General features: G+C 43.7%; 1 protein-coding gene across 1 annotated transcript in view; it reads right to left on the bottom strand.

The window, feature by feature from the left end:
• ITPR2 (inositol 1,4,5-trisphosphate receptor type 2) overlaps positions 1-21594 on the bottom strand; it is a 458186-nt gene that overhangs the window by 395324 nt on the left and 41268 nt on the right. The window contains 1 exon segment of the mRNA XM_049783873.1: positions 5586-5656. Coding sequence (XP_049639830.1) covers positions 5586-5656 — 71 coding nt within the window.

Raw genomic sequence — 21594 nt, 5'->3', positions numbered from 1 at the left:
AGATTTGTTTCCAGACTTCGTCCAGTTATTTCTATACCAATAACTGCATGGGTCTGGAGAGAAAACACAGCAGTAGAGTGTCTGCCCTGCAAGCAGCCTATCCAGGACGAACAGTAGTTCAAATTCCGGCAACCCATATGGTACCCTGAGTCTGCCAGGAGCAATTTCTGAGCACAGAGCTAGGAGTAACCCTTGAGTGATTCAGGGTGTGACCCAAACCCCCCCCCAAAAAAGAAATGCACAAACCAAAGGGAGATGCATTAGCAAATATGGAGGAAAACATGATGAACCCAAGAGTCACTGAAGAATCTGCAATAGGCCACAGGTGAAAAAATGTTTTAAGTTGATGCTGAGGAAGAAAAAACCTAGAGAAATATGTTCACACCAAGCCAACAGTGAAACAACTGGTGTATGAAACAGGGACTGGATCTGATCTACGTGGTTTTGCACAGGTGTTACTGAATGGTGTGATGGGTGAATGAATAGATGGATGGATGGATGGATGGATGGATGGATGGATGGATGGATGGATGGATGGATGGATTAGATCGATTAGATAGACATACAGACAGTTGTTACTAAGCAGAGCACTAGATAGATAGACAGGTGTTACGGAGCAGAGCGCTAGACATACAGACAAACAGATAGAGAGAAAAGGAGATAGATAGATAGATAGATAGATAGATAGATAGATAGATAGATAGATAGATAGATAGATAGATAGATAGATAGATAGATAGATAGATAGATAGATAGACAGATAGATAGACAGACAGACAGACAGACAGACAGAGATTATTGATAGATAGACAGACAGAAGACAGGTGTTACTGAGCAGAGCACTAGACAGAGATAGATTCATCACAAGTTCTGGGCAGCCTCAGATGGTGTGTGCCTTTCCTTTACTTCCCTTTATCACTACAAGGCTGGGACAATAACAATTTATTTTATTTACTTTATTTTAAAAATTTGTGCTTTAATAATGAGTAGGGCACTTGGCTTACATGTAGCCAACCTAGGTTCAATCCCCGGCATCCCATATGGTCTCCTGAGCCCCACCATGAGTGCAGAGCCAGGAGTAAATCCTGAGTACTGCCAGGTGTGGTCCAAAACACACAAAAATTAATATTTTAATTTTACTGTAACAATCACAGTAGTATTAAATTTTATGGTTTTGATAAGTAAAGTAAGCTGCATGTTGACCACTGTCCTGTCACCATCAGTCCAGCTCTTTTTCCCCTCATACCCTGTATCCACTTCCCCCCACTGTTTGGTAATTCAGGTTTGCAATCAGTGGAAAATCAGAGTTGGGCAAGACAGGTATGTTCAATAACATGAAATATCAGGCCCATTCAGCTTAGTGCTCTTTGTTATCCAGGAGGAGGCAGCATAAGTAGCTTTGAGGAGCAGGTGCAAATGAGACCCACCTCAAATGTGTGCAGTAGGGAAGAGGCTCAGAGGGGCAATCCCTGCAGTACTGGGGACACTGTGAGGTCCAAAAGACAGCATTCAGACACCAGAATTATAGAAGTTGTCATTTTCCTATAAGATGCTGCTGACCTTAGGGTAAACATGGATGGATTCCATCTGAAACCATTCCAAAATTTAAAGTTTATTTTAAAAAAATCAGGAGTATTTGGGGGCCAGAGCTATGATGCAGCGGTAGGGCGTTTGCCTCACATGTGGCCAATCCAGGACAGAGCTTGGTTCAATCCCCCAGTGTCCCATATGGTCCTATGAGCCAGAAGCGATTTCTGAGCACATAGCCAGGAGTAACCCCTGAGCATCACTAGGTGTGGCCCCCCACAAAATCAAGAGTATTTGATCAGGAAGAAAATGTATGCTTTGGGGCCAAAGCGATTATACAGTAGGTAGGGTGTCTGCCTTGCAGACAGCCTACCTGGCCTCTATCCCCACTAACCCATGTAGTCCCGCTAGGACCGCTAAAAGTAATCCCTGAAACAGAACCAGGAGTAAACCCCAGCACCACTGGGCATGACCTAAAACACACACACACACACACACACACACACACACACACACACACACACACACACGAGAGAGAGAGAGAGAAAATCTCCAATATTGATGTTAATATCATTGATACTAACAGTGAAAGTTTTTAAACTGATAATAGTCATAATAATATCATTACTTCTGTTCCTATTGGTCTAAAGTGGAGAGTTCTGTTGAAAAGGGGAATAAAAAAAACAGCCAATTCCCTATGACAGTGGGGGAAAGGGCAGCATAAACTCAATGAGGTCGCACCTGGTACTGTCAAAGCTTTGTGCTGCTCTACATTTCCCACCCTCTCCAACCCCAAGCCTCAAGCACACTCCAGACTGTCCTGAGGTGTGGTCTGGAGGTCCAAGTCTTGATGCCTGGTCCTGGTCCCTGACCTAATGCCTTATGCTGACTTTGATGAACCCAAAGAAGAACCCTAAGACCCTTTTACCCTGCAAAGACCCCAGGCTCAGGCTGGGCAGTCCTACCAGGGAATGGCTGAGTCCTCTTCAATCTTGGGTCTCCTTCCTTTTTTCTCAAAGAAACATATAATTCAAAAGATGTTTCTGCATAATTATTTGTACATATAATGAATGTTCGTTGCATGTTCCTCAACTGAACGTACTCGGCTTTCTCCCTCCTGACTCTGTGAGTGTCCTGGAAAACTATTAGAATATCATAGACTGCCCCGTGCCTGTCTTAGCCAGACATAAAGCCAGATCCCAGCCTTGTCTCTGAAGTCTGTCTCTGCCCGGGCTCCCAGATGTCCTTCTGTCTTCAACAAGGCCCTTCATTCCTGGTCTGTTGTTTCAGTGTTTCACCAGATCACAGAGCAAGTTTTCGGCACAAGATCCAGGGGAAAGTTGAGTCTCTTATCTAAAAGTACCCAGTGGACAAGGCTAGGGTGGACAGCGACACAATCTATAGAGAAACTGTTTGCCCTTGGAGAGGCCAAGAAAAGAGTACAGAGGCAGAAGGGAGCACACCCACCAACTCCACATGGTTCAGCCTCACAAAATGAATGAAGATACCGCCTACCCCACACACCTATGTGACAGGATTGTCCCTATCATTGCCCCACTTACACACATCAGCCAAGAACAAGTGTCTGCAGAGACTCCTGCAGCAAAGAGACCAGCAGGGCAGTAGCAGCAGTCAGAGCCCGTCATAAATGCAGACCTGGGGTATCTGGACTTCCACGCCTCTGTCCCTTCAGCACCACTGTCCACAGAGACACATCAGCACTGTTTCTGTAATCGTCACTGCTCTGAACCCCTTCATCCTCTATGTAACAAAATCCAGACCCATCTCCTCCACTCCTGCCACATTCTGACTCATGCTGGCCTTCTCACTGTCTGGAACCTGTAAAACTACTGCTGGCCTTCTCACCTGTCCTCCTGGTTTGCTCTGGTTTTGCCTCTTCTTCCCCCATCCCAAACACCTCCCCCCAGATTCTATCTCTCTGCCTGACTCTCCCTCAAATCTCTGCCTGTAGCCCTCCACTCTTCCTGCCTGCAGTCCTCTGTTCTCCCCTGCCTGCAGCACTCCACTCTCCCCTGCAGCCCTTCCTTCTTGCCTGCAGCCTTCCACTCTCCCCTACCTGCAGCAGGCTGGCCCCTGCTCCATAAAACCCAGCTCTCCTTTGTCTTAGGGTCTGCTCTACCCTTGGAAATGTTCCCTCTCTTCTCTCTCCACATACATGTATTGTGTGACTGCACTTAGCAGGCTGTCCTCAAACCTGTCTATCATAATGGCTGGTTGTCATTGTTGTAGTAAGTCTATCTTGAGTGGGTATCACCTGGCGTGAGTAGCCCTCACCTGCTTAGGATAAGGACAGGTTTTTATATGCTCTAATAGGCACAGGATCTCCCACCATCTGTTTCATGCTCATTCCACCACTGGTATGAAGCCTGGCCATTGCCCTAAGTGGCTGATTCCATGGAAAGAATGTGTATTGGATATGTCTTTCTCTCTACAAGGTCCCAAGTTTAGGGGACAGGAAATGGTTAAGGTGATTTCATAGCAAGATAATAATAATAATTCCCAAGACATAGAGACAAGGGCCAGGAGGACCAGTCCATGGTAGGAAGCTTGCCACAAATATCAAAAGCATGCAGTTAGGGCAGAGAAGGGACCACTATGACAATAAAATTAGGAATGATCACTCTGGTCAAGAACTGTACGCTGAAAGTGATATGCATATTACCCCCTCAATAACACAACTACAAAACCACAATATCTAAAAGGAAAAGGGAGAAAGAGAGAGAGACAGGAAAAGGAAAATGTCTGCTATAGAGGCAGTGAGAAGGGCGGAGGGAAAAAGAACACTGATAGCAGGAAATGTGCACTGGTGAGGGGTGTTGTACATTGTACAACTTAAACTCAATCATGAACAACTTTGCAACTACGTATATCTTATGGTGATTCAATTAAATTAGTTATTTTATTTCTAAAAGCTTTTAACTTAAATTTAAAAAAAAATGTCTTATGTGAAGCAGTACTCAGGAAGTCCCTTCATGGAAAGAATGACTGGGGAAATTTTGACCAAACACTCAGTGGCTCCTTCCCCACAGTTGAGGCTCTGGAGAAATTACTTTGATACTCTCTTCAGATTTTATCCTTTATTAAGGCTGCTTTTAAACACTATGAAAAGGAATGGGCATACAGAAATGTTTCCAAATTATAGGTGTTATCACGAGCAGACAAACCATGAAATAATTCAAGTGAGCTTTTAATTTGCTGGTTTGAGTGGTGAGTTACAAGCTTGTGCAGAGTCCAGGGGCACCTCTTTCTAACAGCAGTCAAAATCATGCTCCAGCTGTGCTCAACTGCTGAGATTATCAAGCAATCTCTAAAATTACACTGAGAGGTTCTAAGGTAATTTCTATTACTACATGCTACCCTAAATGATGTTTGTAAAACCATAGTAACAGATCACAGTCACCATCATGGGGAATTTACAAAGATTAATTAAGGCGCTGATAATGAAACAGTAACATTCAAAGTGTAGCTGTCACAAGAATATATAACTGTATATTACTTATCCCTATTTACTGGTTCGAAACTATCCTTTCACAGTTCACTGCCATGATTCTTTCAAAAGAATCCAGTAAAGCAAAAAATGAACCTATCCTTATATTCTAAATCCCTGAATGTGTCAAGAAAAAAAAAAAAAACACACACGAGGAAATCTTTGTAAGAATTTTCTGTGGAACTATTTACTTTTTAACATTTCATCTAAATAAAGTTTTTTGGAGGCGGGGCCACACCCAGTGATGCTCAGGGATTACTCCTGGCTATGTGCTCAGAAATCGCTCCTGGCTTGGGGGACCATATGGGATGACAGGGGATTGAACCGTGGTCCATCCTAGGTCAGGGCAAGGCAAAAGCCCTACCACTGCACCGTCACTTCGACCCCCTGAATAAAGTGTTAAGACACCAAAATAATTCCCCCTGGAAGCCAGGGAATGTGGCTCAATGGTAAAGTGCACACCTTTTTATGGGAGACTTCAGTTTTATCCCGGACAGATGGCCCCAAAACCTCCATTTGCTCACAGAATTAAAAGCCTCTATGTTCTCACCTCTGAACTTCTTGGGGGGGTTAGCAAGATCCCCTGCCTCAGGGTGCACCACACACCGGTCATCCACCAACCTGGAAAACAAAGAAGAATCATGTTAGTCTCCTGGGCCTAGAAAGCATCATGCAAGACATGGCAAGCACACCATTCTCCAGCCAGAAAATGTTTACAAATAAAGATGTATGTTAGGTTATACCTTACTTTACCCAAAACAAAGATGATCCCTGGTTTCTTTGTATGTTTGTTTACAACTTGAATTTACCTCAAAACAGAGAGTGCCTTATTTGTAAGTCTGGATAGAATTGGCTCAAGATAGCCTGAGCTATCTTGTCCTTACTGTACCATCCACGGGTGGTCTCTGTTTTTGATTATTTCGTGTGCGGCCCTGCTTTAGAATCATTCACCTGGGCTTGGAGATGGGGTGTGTGGGTAGTTTTACAAATGTGTATAAAAATTGTTCCAAGGGCGGGAGAAATAGCACAGCAGTAGAGCATTTTGCCTTGCCAATGCAATCAACCAAAAGGACGGTGGTTTGATTCCCGGCATTCCATATGGTCCCCGAGCCTCCCAGGGGTGATTTCTGAGCACAGAGTCAGGAGCATCCCTAGGTGTGACACACACAAAAAAAAATTTTACAAAAGTATTCACTAAATCAGGTTTGTGGCACTGGTAGAAAAGTGGTGAAATTGTTGCCAATGCAGACAGACCGTGATTTCACTGAAGGCAGTGGTGAGACAGCAGCCACCAGCTGTCCTGTGCCTCACACACATCCTCTACATGTGGAAGGGAGAGAACTTGCAGACACAGGGCCCGAGCAGCCATGGCTTTTCTTGGTCCATTTTCTCCCCGTTTAGTTCTTTCTAAGGAATGTGGAACTTACGTTTACTGCACTGGCAACATGGGTCTCCTCATCCCTATAGCAGGACAAAAGACATCCCCAGGACTGTGAATTCAACCAAGTGAACCGAGCCAGGCCAGCACATGGCAGGGTCGTGGGTTCAAGACACAGAGCAGGGCCTGGCACCGCTGCAACCACCCTGCTCTCTTGCAGTCAATAGTGCCTGGACACAATCCAAAGAAAGTAGATGTTGTGGAACTACAAACACATTCCTGATCCCAGGAACAGGCTCCCCCTCCAGGCTCAGCTCTGAGTTGCCTGCTTGAAGCACAAGGACAGACCCGGCTCACCCCCAGTGCCCCACAGAGCAGCACTGGCAGCTTCCAGAATGTACTGAAGATGCCAGCAAGATCCAGGTGGGTATCCATCTACAGGATAGGCTAGAGAAGCCACTTTTTCATGCTCCTGTTCTAAAGGAAGAATCTAGTGGAGGCGCCATTTTCTCTGGAGTGAGGAGGATGAACTAAGTCACATCAGAAATTTCAGTTTCCAGTTTATCTGGCTACCATAGAAGATGCTTCCTCAGGCACCAGATACTTCTTGGGGACATGAGATCTTCAAAAAACAAGTGCTCATTTAGTCAAGCAAAATGGCCCTTTCATTAGTTTTCCCTTTCTTGTTGTATGCACGCACGCACGCACGCACACACGCATACACACACACACACACATACACACACACACACACTTCATTCACACTAGTTTACTAAAATGTGGTTTTACAAGAGCTGCCAAGCATGCAAAAAATTCCTTTTAAGTGTCTCTGAAACTGTTTTCTTAGAAACAGGAAGTCATGTTGGGTCAAGAGAAAGCAAAGACAAGTCTATGAAATCCAAGTTCAGCCTGAGCACAGGGAGAAGAGGATCAGAGGCCTGAGAACTGCACAGGACAGGGCGCAAAGTTAAAAATAAGCCGCGAGGGCAAGGTCAGCTTTTCGAATTAGTTAAGAATTCAAAACATAAAGCTTAAAAAAAAAATCAGGTCTTACTTGGAGCACATAAAGAGGATACAACAAACAGCATATTGACATTCTACTCATTCTTTGTGGAGTCTGTTCCCACAGAAATGCAGGCTGTGGCTACAAAGTACCAAGCTTCTACCTATGAAGGTCGCCTGTCCAGAAAAACAGAAAAGCTGAAGATATAAATCATATCCCAGTGCCTTTATGTAAACACACTTATCTGATGACCCAAATAGCAACATAATAAAGCGCCTTCTAAGAAAGTGTTCTAAGAACCTGTCCTATGCTTACTTACCAACACCTGTGAAAATAAGTCATTTCATCAAAAAGAATAGGGAGCAGTACAAAGACAAAAGCACCCATCTCGAAAGTGTGAGGCCCCAAGTTCTATCCTGGCCCCACCCCATGTGTTCCAAGCATGATCTCAGCAGTTCTGGTGTTTGGGAACCCAGAACCAAAACAAATCTGATCTTCAGCAAATTAGCCAAGTATGCATGAGCACTGTGTCTGCAACCTTTGGTCATCACAGCCACAAAGAGGGAGGGAAGGAAAGAAATACCGTATTTTCCAGCATATAAGATGACTTTTTAAGCCATGAAAAACTTCTTAAAAGTCGGGAGTCAACCAAGCCTTCCCTGGGTGCCAGCTCAGATGGCCAGAAGTGGGTTCAGGTGGACTCTTAGTGGTCCTCAGGTTCCCCCCTCCCTCCGTACTCCAGGGGGGAGGTGCATGGGGAGGAGGGCGGGCAGACATCTGGCCTCCGGTTTCCTCTTTGATTCTGGAGACCAGCTCTTGCCAGGTATTGGGTTTGGGGAGGCCCATACCGGTGCCCTTCTCCCTGGCCTGGGGAGTGCTGGGAGGCTTGGCAGGACCCCAGCCATCCTTGTCTTTTTCCCCTGACTCCAGGCCTTCCCTGGGTGCCAACTCAGATGGCCAGAAGTGGGTTCAGGTGGACTCTTAGTGGTCCTCAGGCTTCCCCCCTACCTCTCCCTACACTAATGGAAATGCACTTTGGGAGGAGGGCGGGCCGTTTTAGTACTGGTTTATGTTAGGACAGTCACTGGAATTTTTTTCTCCTTGTTTTCCTATTGATAGTATTGTATGCATATATTTTATATATCCATAACATCCATCTTGTATTGTGACCTTGATACTGCCCTACAAATCTCATTTCTAATATTTTACTGCCTCAGTCCCAACCCTTATTTCCCCCTATCTTCTCAGCAGGTACAGCTCATGACATGAAGCTCACCATATAGAGTGATGAGTGCAGTTAGAGAAATAACTACACTGAAAACTATCATAACAATGTGAATGAATGAGGGAAAATGAAAGCCTGTCTCGAGTACAGGTGTGGGTGGGGTGGGGATTAGATAGATCTGGGAAATTGGTGGTGGGAATCCTGCACTGGTGAAGGGGGGTGTTCTTTACATGACTGTAATCATACAACTGCAATTATATTTGTAATCACGGTATTTAAATAAAGATAATTTATAAAAAAAATTTAAAAAAAAGTTGGGAGTCAAAAAAAAGGGGGGGGCAAGATGGAGCTAGAGGTAAGGTGTCTGCCTTGCAAGTGCTAGCCAAAGAAGGACCGCAGTTCAATCCCCCAGCGTCTCATAAGGTCCCCCCAAGCCAGGGGCAATTTCTGAGCGCTTAGCCAGGGGTAACCCCTGAGCATCAAACGGGTGTGGACGAAAAACCAAAAAAAGAGTCGGTATACGGCATGCTGAAACTTACTCCAGCTTCAGGGACAAGTGATCTGCCCCTCTCTTACCACCACATCCCATCTAGCTGCCATCACTCAGTCCTCTACTTGTCCTGATTCATCTTTCAGGGCACACGAAGGAGCTGAGTTACCAAGCACTGCATCCCATCCAGCAGCAGGGTATGCAGATTTCCTGTGCTCAGTCCTCTGTTTAGCTTTTATGGAACACAGAGTAGGCACTCTGACTTCCTCTAGCTGTCCTATTAATCACTGCACCCCAGCCAGCTGCTCTTGGGGGAGCCCCGTCTCCCTGCTCTCAATGTAGATCACAATTAGTATTTTTTTGTTGGTTTTTGGGTCACATCTGGCAGTGCTCAGGGGCTACCCCTGGCTCTATGCTCAGAAATCACTCCTAGCAGGCTCAGGGGACCATATGGGATGCTGGGATTCCAACTGCCGTCCTTCTGCATGTAAGGCAAATGCCCTACCTCCATGCTATCTCTCTGGCCCCAGGGTGTCATCTTATACATTGAAAAATACGGTACCTTTTTTTAAAAACTGTATTGATTGGTTGGTAGGTTGTTTTTGAGCCACACTTGGTGACACTCATGGGTTACTCCTGGCTCTACACTCAGAAATCACCCCTGGCAGGCTAGGGGACCATATGGGATGCTGGGAATCAAACCAGGTGGGTCACATGCAAGGCAAATGCCCTACCTCTGTGTTATCTCTCCGGCCCCAGAAATACCTTTTTTTAAAGAACTGGAACCAAATTCAGAAAGAATGAACAGGGAGTTTTCCTATTTGGAAGGACTGGATAAACACAAACACATGTTTCTGGACAAAAAGGGTAGACTCAGAAGGGTGGAAAGAAGCTATGAGATAAAATCTCTATCAAGATGTGCACATCACTTGCACATTAGGCATTGAGAAGAGAGGGCTGAGTGGTGGAGACACACAAGCACCTAAGGTCGAATCCCAGCACTGCTGGGCCTGCCTAGAGACCCCGCAGCACACTGGACCCAAGCCAAGCCTGTGCCCTCTGGCCCTAGCTGGCTAAGCATTATGGAGAGTAGTGTTGGGGCCCTCAGCACTGCTAGAAAATTCTACCCTACCCCCAAAAAACTGAAAATGAAGTCAGGGATGAAACTTGAATGACAGTGCAAAGCCCTGAGTCCCATCCCCAGTACCTCTTGGTCCTACTAAAACCCAGAGAGGATTTTAAATGGCAAGATGAGTCTGAATAAAAGTGATTTTATGGATAAACAAAACATTATTTCTGGCAGCCTACACTTCTCTCTCCCAATAGTGATGAGCTCAACCAGGTCATTCTTCTTACCCAGCTCTTCGCACCAAACATGAGCTGTCATCCTTCTGGACTTCCCCAGCACTGTCACCACCATCACTGTGTGCCTGTGTCCCAAATGCCCCAATGCCTATATGATAGGAAAGGGAAATGAAAGCTCAAGCTTTGATCTGTGTGCAGAAGTCATATCTGCACATCTGTCCTGCACTCACTTGTTTGGAGATGCCATAGGGGTTCTGTCCCTGCAGTCCCTCAAAACAGATATTTCTATATCAAGTTCACTGGTTGAATCACGTGCAACAATCATGACAATAGTATCTTCAGTGTCTCTGGTCCAGATCTACTGAGCTTATTTGGGGGCCAGGGGGGCCAGAGGGTGGCAAGCCCAGGGCTTATTCCTGACTTAGTGCTCAGAGAATCAGTCACTCCTGGTAGGGCTGGAGGGGCATATAGGATGCCAGCAATCGAGCTGGGGTCAGTCATATACAAAACAAGAGCCTTATCGGCTGTGCTATCATCTCTCCAACCCCTGCATTGCTTTGTTTTTTGTTTTTGTTTTTGTTTTTTGGGCCGCACCTGTTTGATGCTCAGGGTAAGCACTCAGAAATTGCCCCTGGCTTGGACCATATGGGATGCCCGGGGGGGGGGGGGGGGGGGGAATCGAACCACAGTCCTTCCTTGTCTAGCGCTTGCAAGGCAGACACCTTACCTCTAGCACCACTTCACTGGCCCCCCTGCATTGCTTTTGAATATAACTCACTCCCACACTTCTCTGTACTACCTCTCCAGCAGCAGAAATCTTTGTTTTTTGGTTTTGCTTTAACATTTGTAATATTCACAGTCTTAAGTCCAGTTAACATTCATCACTGTTCACAGTTACAAAATGTGTGCTTCGGGCCCGGAGAGATAGCACAGTGGTGTTTGCCTTGCAAGCAGCCGATCCAGGACCAAAGGTGGTTGGTTCAAATCCCGGTGTCCCATATGGTCCCCCGTGCCTGCCAGGAGCGATTTCTTAGCAGACAGCCAGGAGTAACCCCTGAGCACCGCCGGGTGTGACCCAAAAACCAAAAAAAAAAAAAAAAAAAAAAAAAAAAAAACAAAATGTGTGCTTCCTCAAAAGAAATAGTGCCCATAATACAAGCGCCACCCACCTTGTGGGAGAAACTATTCACCCAATACTCATCAGATAAGGGGCTAATATCCAAAATATACAGGGCACTGACAGAACTTTACAAGAAAAAAAACATCTAATCCCATCAAAACATGAGGAGAAGAAATGAACAGACACTTTGATTAAAAAAAAAAAAAAAAAAAAAAAGAAGGGCCCGGAGAGATAGCACAGCGGTGTTTGCCTTGCAAGCAGCCAATCCAGGACCAAAGGTGGTTGGTTCGAACCCTGGGGTCCCATATGGTCCCCTGTGCCTGCCAGGAGCTATTTCTGAGCAGACAGCCAGGAGTAACCCCTGAGCACTGCCGGGTGTGGCCCAAAAAACAAAAAAATAAATAAATACAAATGGCCAAAAGGCACATGAAAAAATGCTCCTCATCACTAATCATCAGGGAGATGCAAATCAAAACAACGATGAGATACCATCTCACATCACAGAGATTGGCACACATCACAAAGAATGAGAACAATCAGTGCTGGTGGGGATGTGGAGAGAAAGGAACTCTTATCCACTGCTGGTAGGAATGCCGTCTAGTCCAACCTCTATGGAAAGCGATATGGAGATTCCTCCAAAAACTGGAAATTAAGCTCCCATTCGACCCAGCTATTCCACTCCTAGGGATATACTCTAGGAACACAAAAATACAATACAAAAATCCTTTCCTCAAACCTATATTTATTGCAGCACTATTCACAATAGCTAGGCTCTGGAAACAACCAAGATGCCCTTCAACAGATGAATGGCTTAAGAAACTGTGGTACATATACACAATGGAATATTATGCAGCCGTCAGGAGAGATGAAGTCATGAAATTTTCCTATACATGGATGTACATGGAATCTATTATGCTGAGTGAAATAAGTCAGACGGAGAGAGATAGACGTAGAATAGTCTCACTCATCTATGGGTTTTAAGAAAAATAAAAGTCATTTTTGCAACAATCCTCAGAGACAATGAGAGGAGGGCTGGAACTTCCAGCTCACTACATGAAGCTCACCACAAAGAGTGGTGAGTGCAGTTATAGAAATAACTACACTGAGAACTACCATAACCATGTGAATGAATGAGGGAACTGGAAAGCCTGCCTGGAGTACAGGTGGGGGTGGGGTGGGATGGAGGGAGATTTGGGAGATTGGTGGTGGGAATGTTGCACTGGTGAAGCGGGGTGTTCTTTACATGACTGAAACCTAATCACAATCATATTTGTAATCAAGATGTTTAAATAAAGATATTAGGGGCCGGGCGGTGGCGCTAAAGGTAAGGTGCCTGCCTTCCCTGCGCTAGCCTTGGACGGACCGTGGTTCGATCCCCCGGCGCCCCATATGGTCCCCCAAGCCAGGAGCAACTTCTGAGCACATAGCCAGGAGTAACCCCTGAGCATTACCAGGTGTGGCCCAAAAACCAAAAAAAAAAAAAAAAAAGATATTAATAAAATGTGTGCTTATATTGGAAACTTTTATACCTTACAATGTATTCTTAGAAACCTTCAAATATGCAACACAATATTATCAGCTACATCATGTCTATTATGTCTTCAAGACATACATGTTTTATATGGGCATTTTATGCCTTTTGATTTACTTTACTCATTTCTCCCACCCACACCTCAGCCAGTCATTTATTTATAACATATTATGCCTATAATATGTTTGGTTTTGTTTAGGTGTTTTTTTTGTTTGTTTTTTGTTTTTTTTCTTGGTTTTTGGGCCACACCAGGCGATGTTCAGGGGTTACTCCTGACTGTCTGCTCAGAAATAGCTCCTGGCAGGCATGGGGGACCATATGGGACACCGGGATTCGAACCAACCACCTTTGGTCCTGGATCGGCTGCTTGCAAGGTGGTTCAAATCCTGGCATCCCATATGGTCCCGTGAGCCTGCCAGGAGCGATTTCTGAGTGTGGAGCCAGGAGTAACCCCCAAGCACTGCCGGGTGTGACCAAAAAAAAAAAAAAATCAGATACTAAGAAGACTTAAGACAGCCTAGTCTAACAACGTTTCATATCCCATCTGAATTCAATCCTTCAGGGCACATTTTATGGGATGCATCTATTTTTCTCATATCTGAATCAGCAAGTAAGTCAAACAGACAACTACAGTGATAAGCCAAAATTCACATCCTATCACTAAAACTTAACTAGCCAAATCTGTCATTCTTCCCATTCATCTCCTTTCCATAATGTCATAGCTGCAAATAATTTGTTTTAATGAATAAGTAAAAGTTCCAGAGCCAGAGAGATAGTACAGCAGGTAGGAAGCTTTGCCTTGCATGTGTCCAATCTGGTTTCGATCCCTGGCACCCCATATTGCTCCTCAGATGCAACACCACTGAGGAGTGATCCCTGGGTGCAGACCAAAAGTAAGCCTGGGGCACGGTTGCGTCTGGCCAAAAAATAAAAGAAGAAAGAAAAGAAAAGGTCTTCAACTTTCATATCTTCCCAAGTATTGATATGGGCAGTAGTTACTAAAAATAATCTTATACAGAAGGATAAACAAAAAAAATCTATGTGAATCATATTTGAATTGGAGAACATCCCCCTAGAGTGATCTTGCAAATGTGTACCTAAGCCAGAGGGCTTGGAAGAGCCATACTTCATTACCAGAGTGTGGGGAAGCCAAATGTTTGTACTAGCATGGGTGAATTAGGCTAAAGGAATCACTTTAAGTGGTAGTTAGCTGTCAAAATGTGTATGATGGGCAGGAGAGATAGTACAGTAGGTAGGACGCTTGCATCCTTCCAGCCTGGTTCAACATCTGGTTCTCTATATGGTCCTCCAAGCCTACCAGGAGTGATACCTGAGTGCAGAGATAGGAGTAACCCCTGAGTACCTCAAGGTATGGCCCAAAACCAACCATTCCCCCAGAAAATGTACCATTGAAAAATTACATTGAAAATGTAACATTGAAAAAATTAAAGACACAAAGTTGAGCTAAGAAAAAGCCACTTGATGACAATCCAAAGGGACTGGGGATATGGCTCAGGGCAGAGGGCCTGCCTTAAAAGTGTGAGGCTGAGTTGGGATCATGACACCAAAAGTGTGATTTCTGCGCACCACAGCCCTGGAAAGCAATGCGGCCAAATCATCACACTGAGGGCATAAACAACAACCAGAGAAAGGGATAAGAAAAAGTGAGGCCCAGGTCAACAACTGTCACATGGTTTCTATTCCCTGGAAGACATAAATAGACCATCCAAATACCAGAAAATTAAGGAATGCATACACGGTATAAGTCAGGTATAGAATGAGAACATGCCACTCCCAGAGAGCTCAGGAGCCCTGCCAGAATTCTAAGCTCACCAGGCAGATAGATGGATATGAAGGGCCAGGACATGGTTTGGGGTGACAGTTTCCTTCGAGGGGTGCTTTGAACCATACCCAGGGACCAAAGAAATAGCAAAGCAATAAGGGTATTTGCCTTGTACACTGTAGGCCCAAATATGACCCTGAGCATCCCATATGGTCCCCCAACCACTGCCAGGAGTGATTCCTGAGCCCAGAGACAAGAGTAAGCCCTGAACACTTCTAAGTGTGGGCCCTCACTTCACCTAAATATATATACATATATATATATATATATATATATATATATATCTCCATATCCAGCATGCTGGAAGCCTTCAGGGCTGCTGAACTTAGGTCAGTTCCTAGGTCAGGCATGGTAAGCATGTACTGTAACCAATATACTGTTGTTTCCCAAAACTGCTACTAAATTTTTTAATTGATTTCCTAAATGAAAGGAAATTCCTCTTTAACCCTCATTATTCCAACAACTGCAGAAAATGCTTCTTTGTGGTAAAATATGTGAGCTGCATATTTTTCCTTTTAAAGCCATGAATGGTATTTCCATGTTCAATAGTTTCTTTTTTTTTTTTTTTTTTTTTTTTTTTTTTGGTTTTTGGGCCACACCCGGCAGTGCTCAGGGGTTCCTCCTGGCTGTCTGCTCAGAAATAGCTCCTGGCAGGCACGGGGGACCATATGGGACACCAGGATTCGAACCAACCACCTTAGGTCCTGGATCAGCTGCTTGCAAGGCAAACACCACTGTGCTATCTCTCCGGGCCCTATTCAATAGTTTCTAAAATAAATTTATTCTTTTCTGGGTATCAGTTACCATCTATATCTCGAACCTTCAGGTTCTTGTAAGTTCTTGTCTGAATGACAATAACTTTGTCTCAGAAGTCAAGCAACTGAAATGGAAACATGAGGTTCTACCAAGTTTCAATTTCAGGGCCAGAGTGATAACTTGATTGTTAAACATGTTTGCATGCAGGAAACCCAGGATCAATCTCCACACCACATGTTCCCCTGAGCACAGCCAAGAATAACCTCAAGTACCAATTTGATCCCAAAACAAATGTTCAATTTCATCCCTTATATCTGATAGATGCAGTGAATACACCCAGCATAAGGTCTTAAATATTCAAATCACCAAGAGGGAAGTACAAAGGTTAAAAAGGGCTTGAGGTTAAGGCACCTGCCTCTCACATAGTAACCCCATTTCTATCCCTGGCATCATATATGGTCCTCTAAGCATTATCTGCAGTGATCCTTGAGCAGAGTCAGGAGCACTGCTGGTTGCAGCAGTGAAAATATAGGCCCGGGGCCAGAGAGGTGGCCCTAGAGGTAAGCCTTGCAAGCTCTAGCCAAGGAAGGACCATGGTTCGATCCCATGGCGTCCCATATAGTCCTCCCAAGCCAGGGGCAATTTCTGAGCACTAAGCCAAGAGTAACCTCTGAGCATCAAACGGGTGTAGCCCAAAAAACCAAAAACAAAAAAAAATATATAGGCCCACCAAAATACACTGAAAAATACATCCCCCACCAGGCACACACACACACAATCTAAACTATATACATATATATGTGTGTATATATATATGTATATATACATATATAATAGCATAAAACTATATTTTCAAAGACTAATACATAAAAACCCCTAAAAATAATGGCTGAATCCTAATGGTTGCTTTTATGGCTCCTGTTCAGTCCAGATACTATATAAAAATATTCGTATCCTGAGGTGAACACAGGCACTAATGGCCCTCACATATTTGTACCAGCCACTTCCAGCTTTCATGAAACAGCATTTTCAGGTAAAGAAAATGCTAATGGATGTGGTTAAAAAAAAAAAAAAAAACAAACAGTGGAAGCACCTCAAAGAGAAATAAGCCCTTGGCCCTAGCCCTGGGTCAGCTTCTTTACAAAAAGGTCCAGCCCAGAAGAGAGCCTGGTGGAGACTTCACTTTGTCACAAATGATTCTCTTCAAACCCACATACTCAAAAATGGCCTCTTCAGGGACATGAAGAGCATCGATGCCATCAGAGCTTCCTGACTTCACAAGGCCAAGCTGGCCTTATCCTATCAGGTCTCTATCATCATCAAGGAACAAAGGAAGGTTGGCACACACCATGAAGTGACTCACTAGGCAAAGTTCAGGTGATGATGTTTATGACGACTAGACTGCCACTCCCATCCCAGGTGCCCCCATCTAGTTGGCAAGAGATGGAAGTGTTCCTAGGAAAAAGGTCATAAAATTAGGAACTCACCTTAGACACGTGTTTCTCCTGAGCACAACCCTCCAGTCCTGGGTTTCTGTCTGCTTTCACATTGCTTTTTATTCACATACATTTTGCTATAGTTTATAGATATTATATGACAGCTTAAAATTAAGAAGTGTGAACCTGGGGGCTGGAGCAATAGCTCAGTGGTAGGGTGTTTGCCTTGCACGTAGCCAACCCAGACAGACCCAGGTTCAATCCCTAGCATCTCATATGGTCCTCCAAGCCCTCCAGAAGTGATTTCTGAGCACAGAGCAAGTAACCCATGAATGCCACCGGATGTGACCCAAAAGCAAAAACAAAAAAATTAAGAAATGTGATCTCAGGGGCTGGAGCTGTGGCACAGCAGTAGGGTGTTTGCCTTGCATGCACTGACATAGGACAGACCATAGTTAGATCCTCGGCATCCCATATGGTCCCTCAAGCCAGAAGCAATTTCTGAGTGCATAGCCAGGAGTAAACCTTGAGTGTCACCGGGTGTGGCCCAAAAACAAACAAAACAAAAAAAAAAAAAAAAAGAAAAAGAAAAAAAGGAATGTGATCTCAAATATTCTGAGCTTACCTATTACTACTAGGCAGCAAGTAACTACCCTTATACCAATAAAACAAAAACACAATTATCAACCAAAAACCAGAATGATTTTTTTTTTTGATGTTTGGACCATACTTGGTAATAATCAGGGACCTTTTGGCTCTGTACTCACCTGTATACAAAACATGTATTCAATCTGATGAGCACTCTTGGGTCCTAGGAAATTGATTATTTTTTTTAAAGAGCAATCAGTAAGAATCCATCAAAAGTGGACAGAAAGCTTTGATAAAAAAAAATATCTAGAGGGTGTCATTTTTTTTAAATGGGGCTAGAATAATAGTACAATAAGTAGGGCAAATACTTTGCACTTGGCTTACTCCAGTTCGATCCCTGTCACCACATATTGTCCCCCAAACCCCATAAGGAGTAATTCCAAGCTCAGAGCCAAGAGTGAGTCCTGAGCATCCACTGGGTGTGACTCAAAAGACACACACACACACACACACACACACACACACCACACACACACACACACACACCAAGAGTATCTTTTCCTGGGACTATGAAGAAAGACCTTGGGGTTGGACTATTAGTATGCCTGGAGCCTGGAGTTGGCCCTGTGACAGGATGCTTCATGGGTAGGGACACCATGTTTTTTAGGCCAAAGGTATTTCCTTTCCAATTTCCACAACCGACCACCCACCTCCTTTATTTTTTATTTTATTTGTATCTTCTAGATAGGGGCTCCCACCTTTCTCATAGAATCTTGGGAAATGAATTACTTTGTTTTACCTCACATTTCTTTATTTTTCTACAAAGTTGAGAAATAAAAAAGAGGACAGGAGCCAGGGGCCAAGTGATCTCAGGTGCATGGGTGGAGATAAAAGTGGATAGAACTAAATACTCAAGCCAATGTCAACAACAATAGAATCAAGATACCCAAACTATTACAATCTAAACTTAAAATGGGCCTATTACACTGGCAGGCCAGGGGGCTCAGGGTAGAGGTGGAGGTAGGTCAACACTGGTGGTGGGAGGTCAACACTGGCAGTGGGAATGGTCCTAACTTATTGTCACTATATGCCTGAAATCCAAATATAAAGGACTTGTAATTCACAATGGTTTCTTTTTTTTTTAATTTATTTAAACACCTTAATTACATACATGATTGTGTTTGGGTTTCAGTCATGTAAAGAACACCACCCATCACCAGTGCAACATTCCCATCACCAATGTCCCAAGTCTCCCTTCGCCCCACCCGACCCCCGCCTGTACTCTAGACAGGCTCTCCATTTTCCTCATACATTCTCATTATTAGGACAGTTCAAAATGTAGTTATTTCCCTAACTAAACTCATCACTCTTTGTGGTGAGCTTCCTGAGGTGAGCTGGAACTTCCAGCTCTTTTCTCTTTAGTGTCTGAAAATTATTATTACAAGGGTGTCTTTCATTTTTCTTAAAACCCATAGATGAGTGAGACCATTCTGCGTTTTTCTCTCTCTCTGACTTATTTCACTCAGCATAATAGATTCCATGTACATCCATGTATAGAAAAATTTCATGACTTCATCTCTCCTGACAGCTGCATAATATTCCATTGTGTATATGTACCACAGTTTCTTTAGCCATTTGTCTGTTGAAGGGCATCTTGGTTGTTTCCAGAGTCTTGCTATGGTAAATAGAGCTGCAATGAATATAGGTGTAAGGAAGGGGTTTTTGTATTGTATTTTTGTGTTCCTAGGGTATATTCCTAGGAGTGGTATAGCTGGATCGTATGGGAGCTCGATTTCCAGTTTTTGGAGGAATCTCCATATCGCTTTCCATAAAGGTTGAACTAGACAGCATTCCCACCAGCAGTGGATAAGAGTTCCTTTCTCTCCACATCCCCGCCAACACTGTTTATTCTCATTCTTTGTGATGTGTGCCATTCTCTGGGTGTGAGGTGGTATCTCATCGTGTTTTGATTTGCATCTCCCTGATGATTAGTGATGTGTAACATTTTTTCATGTGTCTTTTGGCCATGTGTATTTCTTCTTTGTCAAAGTGTCTGTTCATTTCTTCTCCCCATTTTTTGATGGGGTTAGATGTTTTTTTCTTGTAAAGTTCTGTCAGTGCCTTGTATATTTTGGAGATTAGCCCCTTATCTGATGGGTATTGGGTGAATAGTTTCTCCCACTCAGTGGGTGGCTCTTGTATCCTGGGCACTATTTCCTTTGAGGTGCAGAAGCTTCTCAGCTTAATATATTCCCATCTGTTAATCTCTGCTTTCACTTGCTTGGAGAGTGCAGTTTCCTCCTTGAAGATGCCTGTAATGTCCTGGAGTGTTTTGCCTATGTGCTGTTCTATATATCTTACGGTTTTGGGGCTGATATCGAGGTCTTTAATCCATTTGGATTTTACCTTTGTACATGATGTTAGCTGGGGGTCTAAGTTTAATTTTTTGCAAGTGGCTATCCAATTGTGCCAACACCACTTGTTGAAGAGGCTTTCCCTGCTCCATTTAGGATTTCCTGCTCCTTTATCAAAAATTAGGTGGTTGTATCTCTGGGGAACATTTTCTGAGTATTCAAGCCTATTCCACTGATCTGAGGGCCTATCCTTATTCCAATACCATGCTGTTTTGATAACTGTTGCTTTGTAGTACAGTTTAAAGTTGGGGAAAGTAATTCCTCCCATATTCTTTTTCCCAATGATTGCTTTAGCTATTCGAGGGTGTTTATTGTTCCAAATGAATTTCAAAAGTGTCTGATCCACTTCTTTGAAGAATGTCATGGGTATCTTTAGAGGGATGGCATTAAATCTGTATAATGCCTTGGGGAGTATTGACATTTTGATGATGTTAATCCTGCCAATCCATGAGCAGGGTATGCGTTTCCATTTCCGTGTGTCCTCTCTTATTTCTTGGAGCAGAGTTTTATAGTTTTCTTTGTATAGGTCCTTCACATATTTAGTCAAGTTGATTCCAAGATACTTGAGTTTGTGTGGCACTATTGTGAATGGGGTTGTTTTCTTAATGTCCATTTCATCCTTATTACTATTGGTATATAGAAAGGCCATTGATTTTTGTGTGTTAATTTTGTAGCCTGCCACCTTGCTATATGAGTCTATTGTTTCTAGAAGCTTTTTGATAGAGTCTTTAGGGTTTTCTAAGTAGAGTATCATGTCATCTGCAAACAGTGAGAGCTTGACTTCTTCCTTTCCTATCTGGATTCCCTTGATATCCTTTTCTTGCCTAATCGCTATAGCAAGTACTTCCAGTGCTATGTTGAATAGGAGTGGTGAGAGAGGACAGCCTTGTCTTGTGCCAGAATTTAGAGGGAAGGCTTTTAGTTTTTCTCCATTGAGGATAATATTTGCCACTGGCTTGTGGTAGATGGCCTTCACTATATTGAGAGAGGTTCCCTCCATTCCCATCTTGCTGAGAGTTTTGATCAAGAATGGGTGTTGGACCTTGTCAAATGCTTTCTCTGCATCTATTGATATGATCATGTGGTTTTTATTTTTCTTGTTATTGATGTTGTGTATTATGTTGATAGATTTACGGATGTTAAACCAGCCTTGCATTCCTGGGATGAAACCTACTTGATCGTAGTGGATGATCTTCTTAACGAGGCATTGAATCCTATTTGCCAGGATTTTGTTGAGGATCTTTGCATCTGCATTCATCAGTGATATTGGTCTGTAATTTTCTTTTTTGGTAGCGTCTCTGTCTGGTTTAGGTATCAAGGTGATGTTGGCTTCATAAAAGCTATTTGAAAGTGTTTCTGTTTGTTCAATTTCATGAAAGAGTCTTGCCAAGATTGGCAGTAGTTCCTCTTGGAAAGTTTGATAGAATTCATTAGTGAATCCATCTGGACCTGGGCTTTTGTTTTTCGGCA

Source organism: Suncus etruscus, chromosome 11 (assembly GCF_024139225.1).
Source record: "Suncus etruscus isolate mSunEtr1 chromosome 11, mSunEtr1.pri.cur, whole genome shotgun sequence".
Taxonomy (NCBI): domain Eukaryota; kingdom Metazoa; phylum Chordata; class Mammalia; order Eulipotyphla; family Soricidae; genus Suncus; species Suncus etruscus.
Note: the sequence above shows the minus strand (reverse complement) of the source record. Positions and strands in the feature narration are given on the sequence as shown.